We start from the raw sequence: 16689 nt of genomic DNA on the forward strand, positions 1-16689 counted from the left end.
GCATCAGATATACAATTCACTAGCATTTAAGACCAACCGAGGGTGTTTGGTTGATATACACGCATCAGTCGCTTCATTAGGTACACCTGTTCAGCTGCTCATTAATGCAAACATCTAATCATCCAATAAAATGGAAGAAATCCTGTTCATCTAAGGAGGTAAACATGATTGAGACAACTTGGCGAAGTTCAAACTAAGTATAAGAATGGCAACAAAAACAGGTGATTTAGGTGACTTTGAACATGGCGTGGCTGTTAGGCTTTTCCCACACAACCATCTCTAGGGTTTACAGAGAATGGTCAAAAAAAAAAAGAAAAGACAGAAAAATAACTTGTTCAAGGGTGAGAGGAGCTTGGCCAGACTGCTCTGAGCTGATAACAAGGCAACAGATCACTTATTACTGAAAAAAGTAAGTGAATTACTGAATTTTAATTTAAAAAAATTGCCTGCCTGTGTCACCTGTTAAAGTTCAGGTGCCGGCAGCTTATTGGGGTCAGCACATACTCTGGATTCTTTGCTGGCATTGCCTTAGCATACTGTCTGTGCAGATTCTTGCAAAAAGCCGAAGTTGTGTTAGCCAGATAATGCTGCTGTTTCTGTCCTGTCTGTTTACATTTTGCACTATTTGTCATGGTCCTGGGCCATGTTGGCCCAGTGTTCTTAGTTTCCTTGTATGTTTGTATTTTGTTCCTTGCTTAGGCCATGTTTTCTGAGTTGCCCTGTTGTGTTGTTCCCTAAGTGTTTTCCCTTCGTGGCTTTTACCCCCTGTGTGCCCCTCTGTGTATCTGTGAGCCCTCGTCTCTCCTTATGTTTTATTCCATGTTTCCCCTGCCCATTATGTCTAAGTTCTCCCCGTGCTCTCTCTTCCCCCTGTGTGCCCTCTATGTATTTATGAGCCCTCGTCTCCCTTTGTGGTTGTTTCATGTTTTCCCAGCCCGTTATGTCTGTGTTTTCCCCGTGCTCTCTCTCTCCTCCTGTCTGAACCTCTGTGCACTTCCTGTTTACTTTGTGACTCTCACGCCCGTACATGTCATGTTCAGTTCACCCCGCCCTGTCTCGTTATGATTATCAGTGTCACCTGTGTTCCCCGTGTGTTCCCACTTTCCTCGTTAACCCTCTGTGTATTTCTGTCTGCGTCTCCCTCTGTTCAGCGTGACGTCGTCCCTCATGCTGCGTGGATTTCCCTGTGTCTCTCTCTCCCCGAGTGTTAGTTTACTTTTCCCAGTTTAGTTTTGTATTTCCTATGTTCTGCCTCTTCAGCAATAAAGCTGCTTTTTGAGTTCATCCCCGTGTGTGTGAGTTTTGCATTTTGGGTCCTCCTCCTGCCTGCCACACAGCCGAGCCTTGACAGTACGACGTCACCAGACATGGACCCAGCAGGCTCCTCCCGGGAAAGCGATTTGGCCCGCATCTTCAGCCTGTGGGAGCGAGTTTCCCACGCCTCGGACATTAAAGCCATGTCCATTGGGATAAATGCCATCGAGGCTATTCTCAAGGGGAATCCCCATCTGCACGAGCTCTCAGGATTTTCGGGCCTACTGTCCAATCTGCAGAAAGCCAAGGAGACAGTACAAATTCGCGAGCTCGTCATACCGCAACAGCGACCACCACAATCGGGAAACGTTTCCACGCTGCTGCCACTGGACTCCTCTCCATCCACCCTCCACTCTGACTGTCACTCACCCGCTGCCTTTCTCGCAGCAATGTGGTCGGAGGATGAGGAGCCAGCCGTGATCTCTCCGTTGTTGCCGGTTTCCTCCATCACCGCACCTCCGGCTTCCCGAAGAAAACGGCATTCACGCCGCCGACGCGCCACCCCACAGCCGGACATTCGGCCTTCTAATTCACCTGCTGTGGTGAGTGAGAACTCTGTGTCTTTTCCAGACATTATGACTGTTCATTCAGGGGCTGTGTTTTGTGTGGCGGAAGTCAATGCGAGCTGCTTATCGCCTGTGCAGCTACCAGAAGCTCAGTCAGCTCCCTTGCAGCCCTTCCCAGCTCAGTCAGCTCCCTCGCAGCTCTTCACAGCTCAGTTAGCTCCCTCGCAGCCCTTCACAGCTCAGTTAGCTCCCTCGCAGCCACCCTCAGTTCAGTTTCCCGTGTCCCCCTCAGTTCAGTTTCCCGTGTCCCCCTCAGTTCAGTCTCCTGTGTCCCCGCTAGCTCAGCCATTAACTCCACCACACGCTCCATTTTCACCTCTACCATCGCTTCAGTCATCAGTTCGGTCTGCCACTCAGTCGCCCTTAGTTCCGTCATCCACACTACCACCTGTTTCCCTTCCACCACCACCATCACTACACCCAGCCATTCAGGCTGCTACTCAGTTAGACATTCAACCCATAGCCCTGCCGTTAATATGCTCTGTAGCTGAGCCACTAGCCGCCCGACCCGCAGCCACTTCAGCCACTCCTCCACCCGTCACACCTCCACTACAACCATCACTGCAGTCTCTAGCGCAGTCTCCCGCAGCTCTGCTTTCCCCAGTGCAGTCTCCGGTGTCCCCAGTGCAGTCTCCGGTGTCCCCAGTGCAGTCTCCTTTAGCACAGTCACCCACTCAACCACCAGCACCACAACCGTCACTACCTCTAGTTCGTTCCCCTGTGAAGTCATTAACTCCACTACCTACCCCACTCTCATCCGCATCTCCAGTAGCTCAGCTCGCACCTGACCCATTGGCCCAGTCCCCGATAGCAATACGGTCTTCTGTTCGGCTTAACATTCAGCCAGGGGTCCCAAACCTCTCTGGCTCTACATCAGCTCCTGCTGGAAGCTCGGATGAGCTCATCCAGGACTCCGCGGCTCCCACGCCGCCATCTACCTCGTCCGCTGGGGGTTCCAGTGAGCCCGGCCAGCACCTCCTCGTCTCCGCTGAAGGGCCCGAGGAGCCCGTTCAGCCACCTGTCTCCGCTGGAGGGCCCGAGGAGCCCGTTCAGCCTCCTGTCTCCGCTGGAGGGCCCGAGGGGCCCGTTCAGCCTCCTGTCTCCGCTGGAGGGTCCGAGGGGCCCGTTCAGCCGCCATCTGCGACCGCTTCGTCATCGCCTGGTCCGGCTGCATCCGCCTGTGCTTCTGCTACGCCTGGGCCGGCCTCTGCCTGTGCTTCTGCTACGCCTGGGCCGGCCTCAGCCTCTGCAGCTCCGCCTGGTCCGGCCTCCGAGTCTTCGTCCTCGTCTGGTCCGGCCTCCGAGTCTTCGTCCTCGTCTGGTCCGGCCTCGTCTGGTCCTGTGCCCACTAGGCCATGGCCAGCACGCCTGGGACTGGAGGGCCGCCACCGCCTTCCGCGCGGTCGGCCCCCTGAACTGCTCCGTCGTCTCCTTCGGCGCCGCCGTTGCCTTGCGCACGGCCGGCCCCCTGAACTGCTCCGTCGTCTCCTTCGGCGCCGCCGTTGCCTTGCGCACGGCCGGCCTCCTGAACTGCTCCGTCGTCTCCTTCGGCGCCGCCGTTGCCTTGCGCACGGCCGGCCTCCTGAACTGCTCCGTCGTCTCCTTCGCCGCCGCCGTTGCCTTGCGCACGGCCGGCCTCCTGAATTGTTTCCACGTCGCCGCCGTTGCCTTGCGCACGGCCGGCCTCCTGAATTGTTTCCACGTCGCCGCCGTTGCCTTGCGCACGGCCGGCCTCCTGAATTGTTTCCACGTCTCCGCCGTTGCCTTGCGCACGGCCGGCCTCCTGAATTGTTTCCACGTCTCCGCCGTTGCCTTCCGCATGGTCGGCCCCCTGAACTGCTCTGTGTTTGGGTTATTTTCTTGGGCTCCGGTGTTTGCTGTGCTCTTCTTTTGTTTTCTGTTCCGAGCCCTCCGTCCTGGGCCCCCGCCGCCCGCCCTGGGTTGTTTTCTGTTTGGTTTTGTTTTTCTGTGTTTGGGCTGTCTGGAGCCAGCCCTTGAGGGGGGGGGGGGGGGGGGGTACTGTCATGGTCCTGGGCCATGTTGGCCCAGTGTTCTTAGTTTCCTTGTATGTTTGTATTTTGTTCCTTGCTTAGGCCATGTTTTCTGAGTTGCCCTGTTGTGTTGTTCCCTAAGTGTTTTCCCTTCGTGGCTTTTACCCCCTGTGTGCCCCTCTGTGTATCTGTGAGCCCTCGTCTCTCCTTATGTTTTATTCCATGTTTCCCCTGCCCATTATGTCTAAGTTCTCCCCGTGCTCTCTCTTCCCCCTGTGTGCCCTCTATGTATTTATGAGCCCTCGTCTCCCTTTGTGGTTGTTTCATGTTTTCCCAGCCCGTTATGTCTGTGTTTTTCCCCGTGCTCTCTCTCTCCTCCTGTCTGAACCTCTGTGCACTTCCTGTTTACTTTGTGACTCTCACGCCCGTACATGTCATGTTCAGTTCACCCCGCCCTGTCTCGTTATGATTATCAGTGTCACCTGTGTTCCCCGTGTGTTCCCACTTTCCTTGTTAACCCTCTGTGTATTTCTGTCTGCGTCTCCCTCTGTTCAGCGTGACGTCGTCCCTCATGCTGCGTGGATTTCCCTGTGTCTCTCTCTCCGAGTGTTAGTTTACTTTTCCCAGTTTAGTTTTGTATTTCCTATGTTCTGCCTCTTCAGCAATAAAGCTGCTTTTTGAGTTCATCCCCGTGTGTGTGAGTTTTGCATTTTGGGTCCTCCTCCTGCCTGCCACACAGCCGAGCCTTGACACTATTATCCTTTTGTAAAATAAAATGAAAGCAGTGTTCACTCTTCCACTCCTCAAAAGTTGCAGACCAATCCAACATTTTCTGCACAGAACATGAAATCGCTGACTGGAGCAGCTGGAAGAAAAAAGATGCTTTTTTTTTTTAGTCCGCCCCTTTAAAAGAACAGTTTTAGTGGACTGAAGAACCGTTGTATGAGTTATGTATGGACATAATTGTCAATGTAATATAATTAATGAACTTAGTACAGTAACATGTTACATTACTGTATTAATGAAAAATGTAGTGTGACAACAGTGGTATGCAGCAGAGCATCTCTGAACGCACAACACTTCAAATCTGCAGCAGCAGAAGACCACACCGGGTGCCACTTCTGCCATCTAAGAACATGAAACTGAGGCTTCAGTTTGCATGAGCTCACTAAAACTTTCTTTGTCTGACTGTCTTGATTTCTCTTGCAAAATTTGAATGGTAGCATCAGAGTTTGGCGTAAACAACATGAAAGCATTCATCCATCCTGCCTTGTGTCAGTGGATCACGCTGGTGTGATGCAGGATATTTTCTTTGTATTGTTGAAATACCAAAGTCTGCCTGTGTTGTTGCTGACCATATCATGTTCATAAAAACTTCTGAGCAATGTTTCCAGCACCTCAATGAATCGACATCAGGAAAAATGAAGGCAGCTCTGAAAACAAAAGGGGAGGGGTCCATCTTTGTACTAGCAAGGTGTACATAATGAAGTGACCAGCAAGTGTAAATCTTATTACATCATTTGCACACATTTAGGCCATCACTCTAAAACGTCATTCTTTATTATAGTTGTCCTGCTTACCCAAATACACACAAGCGTTTCTTTTGAGGTGGCCTATTTCACACACACAAGCCCGTTAATTGGCCGCATAGTTCTTTTCATCCTTATCTTCTTCCCTTAGAGAATAGTGTCTCAGCACAAGTAAACTACTGAGTTGTATCCTAATGTTAAAGGAAGACTTCAGGAGGAACGGCTTACTCATTTTCTAACAAAGAGTCAGGTGAGGTCATGTCTGGTCATTAAACAGAAGCCAGCAGACTATATCAAGACTGAGAACGAGTGGAAACACTAAGAAGTTGCCAAGATATTTTCCACCCACAGCTTACGCAAATGATTATGACTATGCAACAGGCTAGCCATTTCCCCCTGTTTCCAATCTTTACAGTAAATTGAACTAACTGGCTGCTGGCTGTCGCTTTATATTTAGTGTATGCACGTGTGAGTCGTACTGTGAAGGTAATTAAACAAACATTTCCTAGAGAAAATAACAGATGCGTGAGAATTCATAATTTAAAACATGCTCAATCTTTCCTTTCCTTTTTCAAGCGTTAAAGCCTGGAATAAACAGCACATATGTGATAACCTAGACAATACTGGACCTGAAGGTACCACCTACACCAGCACTGGGTCCGCTTCAGTGAGTCATTACAGCCTTGCCTATATCATCCTGTAAGAGTATTTCATATTAAATGACTATAGATTTGCAGTTTCTTCTTTTTGCAACGATAGTTTATAGCTGTGAAAGCTGCAACTATATTGTATAGAACGAATCTGCCTGTTTGCCAGTATGTGGTCACTTTGACATCCCTGCTTTATTTGCATATGCTCAACCGTGCATCATTTTTATGGGTTTTGTTTTTTACCTACCACAAGAGGAGATTGGCCCATTTTCAATCCTGACCATTTATTATGTAAAATAGCCCTAAACGCTAAATGCATTAGTTTAACTTAACCCTGGAGAACCCATGGGGTCAAATTTGACCCCATGGGTTCTCCAGGGTTAAACATTTGCACTACCCAATACTGAAATGTCCAGCACTCCTTAGGAGTTGGCTACAGTACTCATAATCTTGAACTGTATATGTCTGCTGGCCCATTAATCAAATCCCAGAGCAGTTTTCAAAAAAAGATTTCTCACCGTCTCCCCATAAAACAACAGCATAGCCTTCCTGTAATGAAAGCCAAGCATCATTTAAAGACTTCTGAACCATTCTGCAGACCTGTTTGATTTCCCCCACGGGAGGCCCTAACAAGTTCTGGACTCAGATCTCATCCCAGCGTGAGGTGCACTCTTGAAGAATCCATTTATAATTCGATTCTGTCCCAATTAATTCATCAGTTTCTCTTCACTCTAAATGGAATTAGGTCAAAGCCACTCATACGGCCAAGCTCCCGCTACGATTAAAAACCCTGCTTTATATAGGTTATCCAGTTCTGATTCATCTAACAGTGTTCTCCCTGCAACATTGTGTGTTCGACACTTTTCGCCTTGAATTCAAGCAGAGAATGGGTTAAAATTGAGGCCCGGGGCCCCCCAGTCATTAAGCCGCACTAGATTATAGCCAGCTCAAGTCTACGTCTCAGTATATTCCAATGGGGTCCATTAAACTGTGGTACAGCTTTCTGTCAATCCTTTTGCCTGTTTTTTGCTTCTTCTTTTTTAAGTTCATCCTTGCAGCTCTTAGCACTTGGCAGGCATCTCATATTCCCGAACAGGGAGCAAACCGCATGAATATTTTTAAAACCAGAAAGGGGGCATTTATGATTTAAAAAAAACAGCTACACTGGTTCAAGATGTAACTACATGCAAACGTCTCAAGTGGGGCACTAAAAAAAAAAAAAACACAGATCAGGGCAACGTGCGAATGTCTCGTGACTGAGCTGAGGCCCCGAGGTTATTAAAAGTTTTCTGTCTCATTTACACTCACGCCCTCTGAGGATTATCAAGTTTAAGAGGTGAAAAGACATCCTTTGTCTGCACGCTCATGAAGCAGCCCTACACACCTGAGCTTATGCTGATCTTAACCAGTTTGGCTACCGCTATTTGGCTTTCCAATCGGAGCCTCTGTCACACTCTGTGAAGGCTCAAACATCTGCTTTTTTTCTCTCTTCTCCCATGTGGCAGCCTAGAAGGAGGCAGAAGAAATCCCGAAGAAGGAGGCTCCCGCTGATGTGACGCTTATGTGCTCAACGATGAAGAGTGTTAAACCCCCCCACCCTCCGAAAGGCTGCAGCTGGCTCATCACTCTTTTTAATTCACACCCATGGCAGGCTGTCTATGAGCCTGTTGCCCACTTCTGGTTGTGTAGTCAAGTAGGGAGGTTTGGGGGGGTTCTTCACTCACTTTTTTTCCAGATTCTTCCTTCTCCTCCTCCCTCCATTTCTCTCTCTCTCTCTCTCTTTATTCCCTGCCACGCTCTGCCTCTCTGCCACCGTCTTGTCTGCCTCGCTGCTGCATCGCATCACCTTCTACAGGCCGTCTCCATCTCTCTTGAGAGTCCACTGCTCTTTTCAGAAAGTGATAGCTTTTCTGCTGCCCTGTCCTCTCCCCTATCCTCCTCTCCCCCCCCCCCCTCCACCTTCCCCTTAAGTAGGTGTTCTTCGCCACCCCCTCCTTCATCTTCTCACATACATGCCTCGTTTTATTCCTCCCTTCTCTCGCTGTCACTTTATTTTATTTATTTTTTTCTATTTTAGCTGTTTCATAGATCACCGCTGCACTAAAAAAAAAAGTGGTGATTCCCTCAAAACACACACACCCTCACACAAATCTTTGGATCCGACTTCCGTTCAACCTGTTATAACCCTAACCAAGGCTGTAGATGAATAAATGAAACGTGGCTGAACTTGATTGTATATTTTTTTTCTCCTGGTCTCTTCTCCAAACACTCCAAACATAGTTCACGTTACCCCTGAATGTTACCTCCAGAGGGAAAAAGACTTTTCTTAGTCCTTTAAAGCCTTTTTGATTGTTTCCAGTCTCAGCACACATCAGTGGGGCACGCAGAAAAAAGCTTACGCATCCCTTTAAAACACACACACACACACACATGCTTCTGATGTGATTAAGTCATGTGTCAGAAGATAACGCAGAGCTCACAGGTTCAAAAATAAGACTGTGCGAGATCAAAGTGTAGGGGTGTGTGTGCTCATTATGCAGCCCTTTGGGCTTCATTCGGTACAGCAGTGGTGGTATTCTGATTGCAGCCTAATTAAGACACTGCCATCCTCAGTAAAAGCAGAGAAACACCCGTGTAATGATATCTGGAGGAGCAAAATTCATGCTCATTATATCATGTCTCTATTTTTTCCCCTAACACACATCCACGCAATCCTGAGTAAAACACACCTTTGAACGGGTGCTGTTAGAGCATGTACTCACCCAGCCACCACCGTGGGGAAATCCACGACAGAGAGAGAGAATAAAAAAAATGCATAAAACAATAAAATCCCGCAAAAAGTAAGAAGCAGTGAAACTGAGACAATGAATAACACAGACTGGTCAAAACCATTCAGCAAAGGAATGTGTGTTAGAGAGAGAGAGAGAGAGAGGGAAAGGTGGGAAACACACACACACACCCTCGCTGAGAAATGCAAAAGAGATCAGCGCATTTGGTAACGTGGAGAAAAGAATCTGCGTGTTTAGATACCTCGGAAATGAGGAAAATCAAATCATCCGCCAGTGTGCGAGCGGTGATGCTCCGGCTCCAGCCTCCCCCGCAGGCTCCGTGGGGTCCCTGTCCGTCTAAAGCAACTTCCTTGCGAAACTCAGCAGTTTCACCTCCACCCTCACACACGCACACACACAATCAATATATATATCTGTATATCCTGAAGTAAAAATCTCTTTGTTCCACAACAGCAAAAGGAATTTGAAGACAATTTAGACAATCCTCATGGCGATGACTGGAGAAAGGAGCAGATCTGTGCAGCTGCCACACAAGAACAAAAACAAGGAAAAAAAGAAAAAAGAAAAGAAAGTGTTCTGTCGTGACCAACAGAGCTGATTTAGGGGCTCAAAATCAACTATTAACTCCGCACTTGTTAATGGAGACAATAGAGGGAGGCTGCCTGTAATGAAGTCGATGCCCAGGAATGAATCTCAGACAGAGAGGTGTGGAGAGAGGGAGAAAGAGAGCGAGGGAGAGGAGAGGGTGATGAAGGGGGGGACAGAGTGCAGGAATTCATCATGCGCGGACTCTCGTCAGTAACGCTCAATAACGCTGTTAAAACCCACCTGATTGTTATCCGCTCCTTCTCTAAGCTCTCCGCACTTTGCGCATAAACCCTTCCCGTGAAGTCCGCTCGCGCTGCTCCGCGTACGCGCGCGCACACTAACACCACCAACACCCCCCCTTCTCCAGGTTGTCGGTGCTGAAAAGGACAGCGCACGACACGAAGCTGCCACACGAAGCGCGAACCCCCCTGTCCCCCAGCTCTACGTGAAACATATGTATGTATTGGAGGCGTCGGGTCTGCATCTGCCGCCTGCACCAAATCATCCTCTAATTGCGCCACTGTCGTCCAGCAGAATCCACCCATTCAATCAAGTTTATTACCAGTCAATCGGATCGATTGTTTCCACAGTGGAAGGCGTTGGTTATTAGAACACGTTAATAAGTCATCAGAATATGCTCAGGCGGTTGTGCCACACTCTTAATTGCTTCAACTTCAGTCCGTTTTTTGTTTTTTTGTTTTTTACTGCGCCCATTGATTCCCCCTTCCACACACCCCTCCTCTTCCTCTTTGTACAATCATAGCGCCATGGTTCTTTGTGGTGAATGGAATTAAACAAATGAACCGCATCCCATCTGCTGTGTAATAACAATTTGATAAGCTGTGTGGAGTCAGAAACCAGGCAATTGAAACAGACCCGGGTGTTCCCTCATGTGACAGCGTGTAAGATGTGCGCAACACGTCCAATTTGTGGCTTTTCCGATTCGGAGGGAGGTGCATAGACGCGGAGCAATGGCACCATCTAGCGGTGGATGTCTTGTAATTGCAACAGGAAAGGGGCAGGTGAGCGTTATCAAATTCCTAAAGAAAATTAAAAGAAAGGAAAGAAAGAAAGATAAAAAGAAAAAAGTCATGGGAGGAGTTGAATAAAACAGTTTTGAAGTTTTTCTTTTTATAAATATGTACATGAGCTTTAATTCTATGGACTCAATTGGCCAATATAAGAAGTGTACTAAAATGAGCTTTCAAGTTAAAGTGTAACCTTCATGTCTACACTAGTAATGGGTTCATTTTGTTCCATTTCCTTTCATTTTATACCTCTGTACATAAGTTAGCTTGTTTGTTTGTTTTCAGGTCCCCTGAGCTCAGGACGTCAACTTTGAAGTAGGTCCTGTGACAGTGATGACTAAACTCTTCACGTGCCAAATTCCTTTCAGTTGATTTTCGAAATCTTCTTCAAAAACGTTACATTTGTTCTTTTTTAATGTTATTATGGTACAAACAGCTGTAATAAGTACTTATACAAAAGAGCTTTCATTTCTAGATAGGTCTACTGAAATTGGAGTAAGTGACAGATTTGTATCGGGCAATTTTAAAGGTAGTCGAGTATTTCCACCAGATACATGACTTATACACCTACTTCTTTAATTAGACTTTGCTAGTACATGGTTGGACCTTGTGTTTTTAGAACTGCTTTAATTATGCATGCCTGAGACTCAACAAGATGCTGGAGACAGTCCTCCAAGATTCTGGTCCATATTGACATGATATCATCACACGGTTGCTGTAAATTTGCTCTATTGGATTGAGTTCTGGTGACTGTAGCATTAATTTGACTACAGTGAACTTATTGGTTTCACGTTTAAGAAACCAGTTTGAGATGATTTGAGCTTTGTGGCATGGTTATCCTGCTAGAATGGACCACCAGAAGATGGGTGGCTGGACTTTTAAGGGGTTAGCAACAATATCCAGGTATGACAGTATCTTCTATTGTCCAGTTTCCTGTTCTTAGCTGACAGGAGTGGCTGCTGCTGTAGCTCATCAGCTCTTCAACCACTGACATCTGTGTTCAGAGATGCTCTTCTGCATACCTTTGCTTCAACGACAGGAACCATCCTCCTCTTACCTGTAGACCCTAGAGATGGTTGTGTGGATCAGCAGAAAGAAGAGTCCATCTGGCACCAACAGCCACACAACAAAGTCTCCCAAATCGCTTTTCTTCCTCATTATGCTGCTCAGTTTGATGTTCAACAATTTGTCTTGACAGGCAGACACTGCTAGTAGCAGCAGCATTGACCTACTGCCATGTGATTGGTTAATTATATGTTTGTGTTAATGAGCAGCTTAATACGGTGTACCTAATAAAATGGCCAGTGAGCATATCTGACAATGTTGTTTGCAGAGATTGAAATTATTACCCAGTGTAACGGTGTGGCTCACTGTCTATGGACCTACTGATATCAGGCTTTGACTGTACTTACGAATAGATATGTGTTCATATCTTTGAATAATATTTCCTGCACTCAATAAAATGTCTCTTACTGTCACCACCACAACTCAGTGGCATTAAAAAATAAAAAGATGCATTTCAGCAAAGTTGGGCGGGGAAAATGGAAAGCTGGGAAAAAAAGCCAAGTCTCCAAAGACATAATTCTTGAAAAACCAAATGAAATCTGCAAACGTTGTAAACAAACAAGACTGATTGAAGTAGGTGACTCACACTTCAAAGAGAGAGAAAAAGACAAAGCCACACAACAACCTACTGAGGTTTAAAGCAGTATAGTTTTATTTAAGTGGTTGGTTTCAACATTCTTGTCACTGAAAGGCTTTTCTAACGCTTGTCAAATGCTCTAGAAGGTGAGCTTAATAACATTACAACTTATGATTAAAGAAATGTCAAAATTAAAAAATAATAATAATAATCTAAAAGTCTCTTGAGGTTTCATTCCTGCTCTCTTCTGGACACATTTCAACAACAAAATCTCCTCCTTCAAACAGTGTAAGATTTTAAAAAAAGAAAAGAAAAAGAAAAGAACTAATGGTGGAACAATGCAAGCTTGCCTCAGCAATAAACAATTACAGAGTTGTAACTAGTCAGACGTGTTAAAAGCATATGGCCAACCAACACAAGTGAGTAACTATTTTGACTATTAGAACTATTATTTATACCATCCGTGCAGGATGGATCGATATATACACACTGTCAAGACCTCGCTGCTCTAGCATTTTGGGTTATAAAAATAAAGTTTGGTCTTTCCTTTTTTTCAGGTTTTGTTCCATTTCATGGCTTTCTGTTTGAACAGTAAGACATATCTGCTTTTGGTCTTCCTTGATCCTTTCTTTCCAACTCTTATGTGCCAGTGTCTCAAAGACTACCATCAGGAGCTGTTAGCAAACAAGTAAACCCCAACCCTTCCATCCCTCTCAAGTTTGGGTACAGGAAATCATATTTTGAATGGAATTCATACAGTACTTGGTAAAAAAAAAAACAACAACAACAACAAAAAACAATCTTACAGGTAAGAAGGGAAAGAAAAGTTCATGCCCCTGCATGTTTAAGTGGATGTAACAAAATACTTAATGCCAATTGTTAAATAAGGGGAATTTAATAGTTTTGCTTTCTGGATTTGTGGCTTTCTTATTATTCAAACCTGCCATGCGTGCTGCTTTAGGCACTGAGGTTGAGACACATCTACCAGGACCTGTGATGGAAAGTACAGTAACTAAAGGAAGAATCAGCAAGATGACAGTGGTAAGAAAATAATGTCTTCCAGTTAACAGTTTAAGGCAGTATGGCTGTTGGTGACCTGTCACATCCTGCAAACATTCAAGCACACATTACTCCACATAATGTGCTGTTCAGTTCCTTCTCGCTGTAATTTAGCATGCAGGGTGTCAGTTTGATAGTCCAAATGTTTCCCCTGCTGTACCACGTGTTGTTTCAGACTTTTATAAGTGGGAATTTGATTCATTTCTATAAAGTGAAAGATTCCTTCCAGAGTACAAAAACGTTCTCTGGAAGGATAACCTGGTGGTACAGGGTACTGTCATGGTAAAGGAAACACCCTTTACAAACATGCAATCACACCAAGTAGATAAGGCAGAAAAAACAGTGATTACCACATGAAACTGATTGAAGTGATATTAGAAGAAGCACGCACACATTTTGTTTTTTAAATCTTTAAAGAAAACTTAAAAATCCACTCTGGTATTTCCTTTTCTTTGGCTGTACCCTGTAATTCATAACATCTGAACTTGTTGGTCACTTTAGAGCTGACTAAATCCGACAAGTTTAAATTTCTGGGACAATGTACGTGACAAAATAGAGACTATTCAATTCTAAGGCGAGCATCAAACACTTTGGCTACAGTTTCTCTTCCTGGAAAGACAGCAGGGCACAAAAGTGGTCCAATCAACACAGGAATCAAGTAAGAGGGGGGAAAGCAGATGAACCAGCTGAATATAATAGGTCTGCATCACACCCAATTTAAGATATGGACATACATATAAGTCATAAATTAATGAAATGCTGCTGTAAGGATATAGGTTCATTTTGTGTAGGGTTAATTTAGCTTTATCTCTCAGTCTGTTTTTTGCAGAGACCACAATCCAGGTCTGATTTCCCTCCCTCTCTTACACACACACACACACACACACACACACACACACACACACACACACACACACACACACACACACATAGATTAACTTCATCCTTTTACTAAAGGCCGTTTACAGGAGCAAAGCAGTACAAACTAGTCATCTGCATATGGATCCATATTCACATCTTGTAGTAGGTAAATAGAGAATATATATACCAGTAGTGAGTCTCTGTGTAGATAGCAGCGCCACCATCCAGCATGCTGGCTGGCTTCATCATGAAATTATACATGAATGTGAGATTCCAACAATATATTTGGTTCTTAAGCAAATGTGGAACATAAAACTGTTTGTACTTCACTCCTCCATCGGGCTCCGTTGTTCCTTTTTTGTTTGTTTCCTTCACATTTCCATCATCTTTTTCCTGTGCTTGCTCCATCTGCCTATTATTTTTCCAGTTTGTCATCGTTAGTGGCTCGCTAACCCTTTATTCCAGGGGGTCTGTGTGGAGACAGAGAGCAATGTAAAAGTGAGGGTAAAAAAATGATCAGAATGAGTTAAACGAAGAATCAAGGGAGAAGCAGGAGGTAAGAAAAAAGACTTCTAATGAGCAGAGTGATACACAGAGAAGTAAGTGAGAGTGAGCATGCAGGAAACAGCTGGTAAATCATGCCAAGCAGTTAATTAAAGGAGGAGAAGGAGGAGGAGGCTGATTGGGATTTCTCATCTCTGCCCAGGGAGTGGTCTTCAAGACTAACAAATAAACACACATTTCCTGCCACAAAGGAAACTGGCCCATCTCAAACACATTTATAGATTTGCTCAGGTATAAATGCATCTTGCAGGAGCTTGTCTTTTTGCAGTTTTGGCACACACATCAGGAAACAGAGAGGGAGACAAAAACACAAAAAGACAAACTGGCAGGGTGAGAACGAGGCAGCGATGAAGCAGCGGACTCGCTGCACTGGAGGGAAACTCTGTGTTCTTACACTGTTTTTCACCAGACCAGGGATTTGGAGCGGGTGCTGACTCCTTTCCTCCTGCTGGCTGCTGCTGTCGTTGCGTTACGATGGCTTCGCTTATGTGACTCCAGGTACAACTGAGGAAAATCATTCACAAATACATTCAAATGTTATGCAGATGTATGCTAGTGGTTTATTTTCATTTTATGAAGTCACTACTGGCCAAATGTGTTTTAATGTTGTGGTTGCAGGAAAAATAGCATACGGATGAATGCTTAATCTATGGATGACTTTGATTAATCAATTAATCATTTTGCTTATATACCAGAAAACTGCAGAGAGTCCAAGGTGACTCATTTAAATGCAAATTTGTGCTACTTCCTGTCTCGGTCAGAGCACTCTTTAAAACTGTTGACATTTTTAACCTCTGTAAGACTTTCTGTGGTATAAACAAAGGTTATTTGGTCTTTGTCAGTATCTGCCTATTCTCACAGGGAGAATTCGTGTCAGTCATACCTTCTTAGCAAAGGCCCGTCCACACTGGTCACAAGCGTGAAGGGAGAAATTCTTTGTCACTCTGACTTCAGTGGACGATGTCCCCGTGCTGCTCTCTGACTGGGCGTCATGTCGCCGCGTGTGTGGGGTTTGGTTGCTGGGTGAGGAAGAGGTGGTGGTGTTGGTGTTGGTGGAGGAGGAGGAGTTGTTGCGTTGGTGTGTGTGTTTTTCGCTGCGGCGGGTCAGCGGGGGGCTGATGGGGTGGTGCTGATGGGTCTGCTGTCTCTCTTGCTTACGGGTGACGGGAGGGGACGGGGTGAAGACTGTCGACGACAGCTCCTGTTGTTTACGAGTGACGGGGGCTGGAGGTGGGGCAGAGGAAGAGGAGGCTGAAGAGGCTGTTGGGCCAGTTGTGGAGCACTCTTGCTTACGGGTGACGGGAGGTGAGGGGGAGGAAGACGACGAAGCGTGACGTCCGTTCACTTCCTCTTTGACGCTGCTGCCTGTCCTCTTGTTCGAATTGTTGAGGACTACCTCTGCTAGCCTCTTCACTGCCCTACTCTCCAGTTTGGGCATGATCTTGGCGAGGTACGTGGATGACTTCTTGTGAACTACGGTCACGTGACGCAAGACGTCGCGCTTGCGACGCGACTCGTAGCGACAGAGAGGGCAGCGGTAGAACTTAATGAAGATGTCGTTGCCGTCTGTGTGCAGCTCAATGTGTTTTGTTAAGTTCTGACGTGAGCTGAACTGTCGTTTGCACAGCTTGCAGAAGAGCTGCTTAAAGTCAAAGCCCACTGACAGTTTCGTCATTTTGGTGGCCATGCTGCCACTACACGCGTTTCCCCCACGGGAGGATGATGATGATAATGATGTCATTTTTGGGCTTGACGGGGCCTCTTCCTCCTTCACCTTCGTGGCATTGTGTGCCACAGAAACTCCTTTAGCTGTGCCAGTGCTGTCACTAGGAGAAGGTGCTGGACTGCTGACAATGTCCTCGTCGTCTTCTTCATCCGAGGGCTCCACTGCTTCCTCCTTAACCCTGACATTGTTGCTGACAGACAAGTTAGTGCTGCTGCTGTTGGAAGTGGCTGCTGCAGCGGTGGACGTTGCTGTACTAGAAGACTTGCTGCTTTTCATGCTGTATATCTTGTGGACTATACGCATGTGCCTCTTCAACATGAGCTGAAACACACAATTGAAATTCAAAAATTAATTCACGTTTGTTTTCTGAAGGAGCAAATTA

The 16689-nt window shown here is 46.1% G+C and overlaps 2 protein-coding genes across 10 annotated transcripts in view; both read right to left on the reverse strand.

The window, feature by feature from the left end:
• The window catches only part of grm8a (glutamate receptor, metabotropic 8a), a 315961-nt gene extending 306080 nt beyond the window's left edge, over positions 1–9881 (reverse strand). For 2 of the 4 annotated variants that reach the window (XM_085436399.1, XM_085436402.1), the window contains exon 1: positions 9668–9881. The gene's annotated coding sequence lies outside the window, so the exon portion shown is untranslated. Of the gene's footprint in view, positions 1–8812; positions 9046–9080; positions 9629–9667 lie in introns of those variants that run through there. The other 2 variants (XM_085436400.1, XM_085436401.1) reach the window with 2 other exon arrangements.
• Positions 9882–12149: 2268 nt separating this feature from the next.
• Positions 12150–16689, reverse strand: part of znf800b (zinc finger protein 800b) — a 31969-nt gene continuing 27429 nt past the window's right edge. For all 6 annotated transcript variants that reach the window (XM_085436610.1, XM_085436611.1, XM_085436608.1 and 3 more), the window contains 3 exons: positions 15465–16628; positions 14976–15085; positions 12150–14487 (listed from right to left, as the gene is read on the reverse strand). In XM_085436610.1, coding sequence (XP_085292736.1) covers positions 14984–15085; positions 15465–16628 — 1266 coding nt within the window. In that variant the 3' untranslated portion in view covers positions 12150–14487; positions 14976–14983. The remainder of the gene's footprint in view (positions 14488–14975; positions 15086–15464; positions 16629–16689) is intronic.

Source organism: Copadichromis virginalis, linkage group LG17 (genome assembly GCF_057382275.1).
Source record: "Copadichromis virginalis isolate Kocher_CV1m ecotype Utaka linkage group LG17, C_Virginalis_male_GT1.1, whole genome shotgun sequence".
NCBI classification, from domain to species: Eukaryota; Metazoa; Chordata; class Actinopteri; order Cichliformes; family Cichlidae; genus Copadichromis; species Copadichromis virginalis.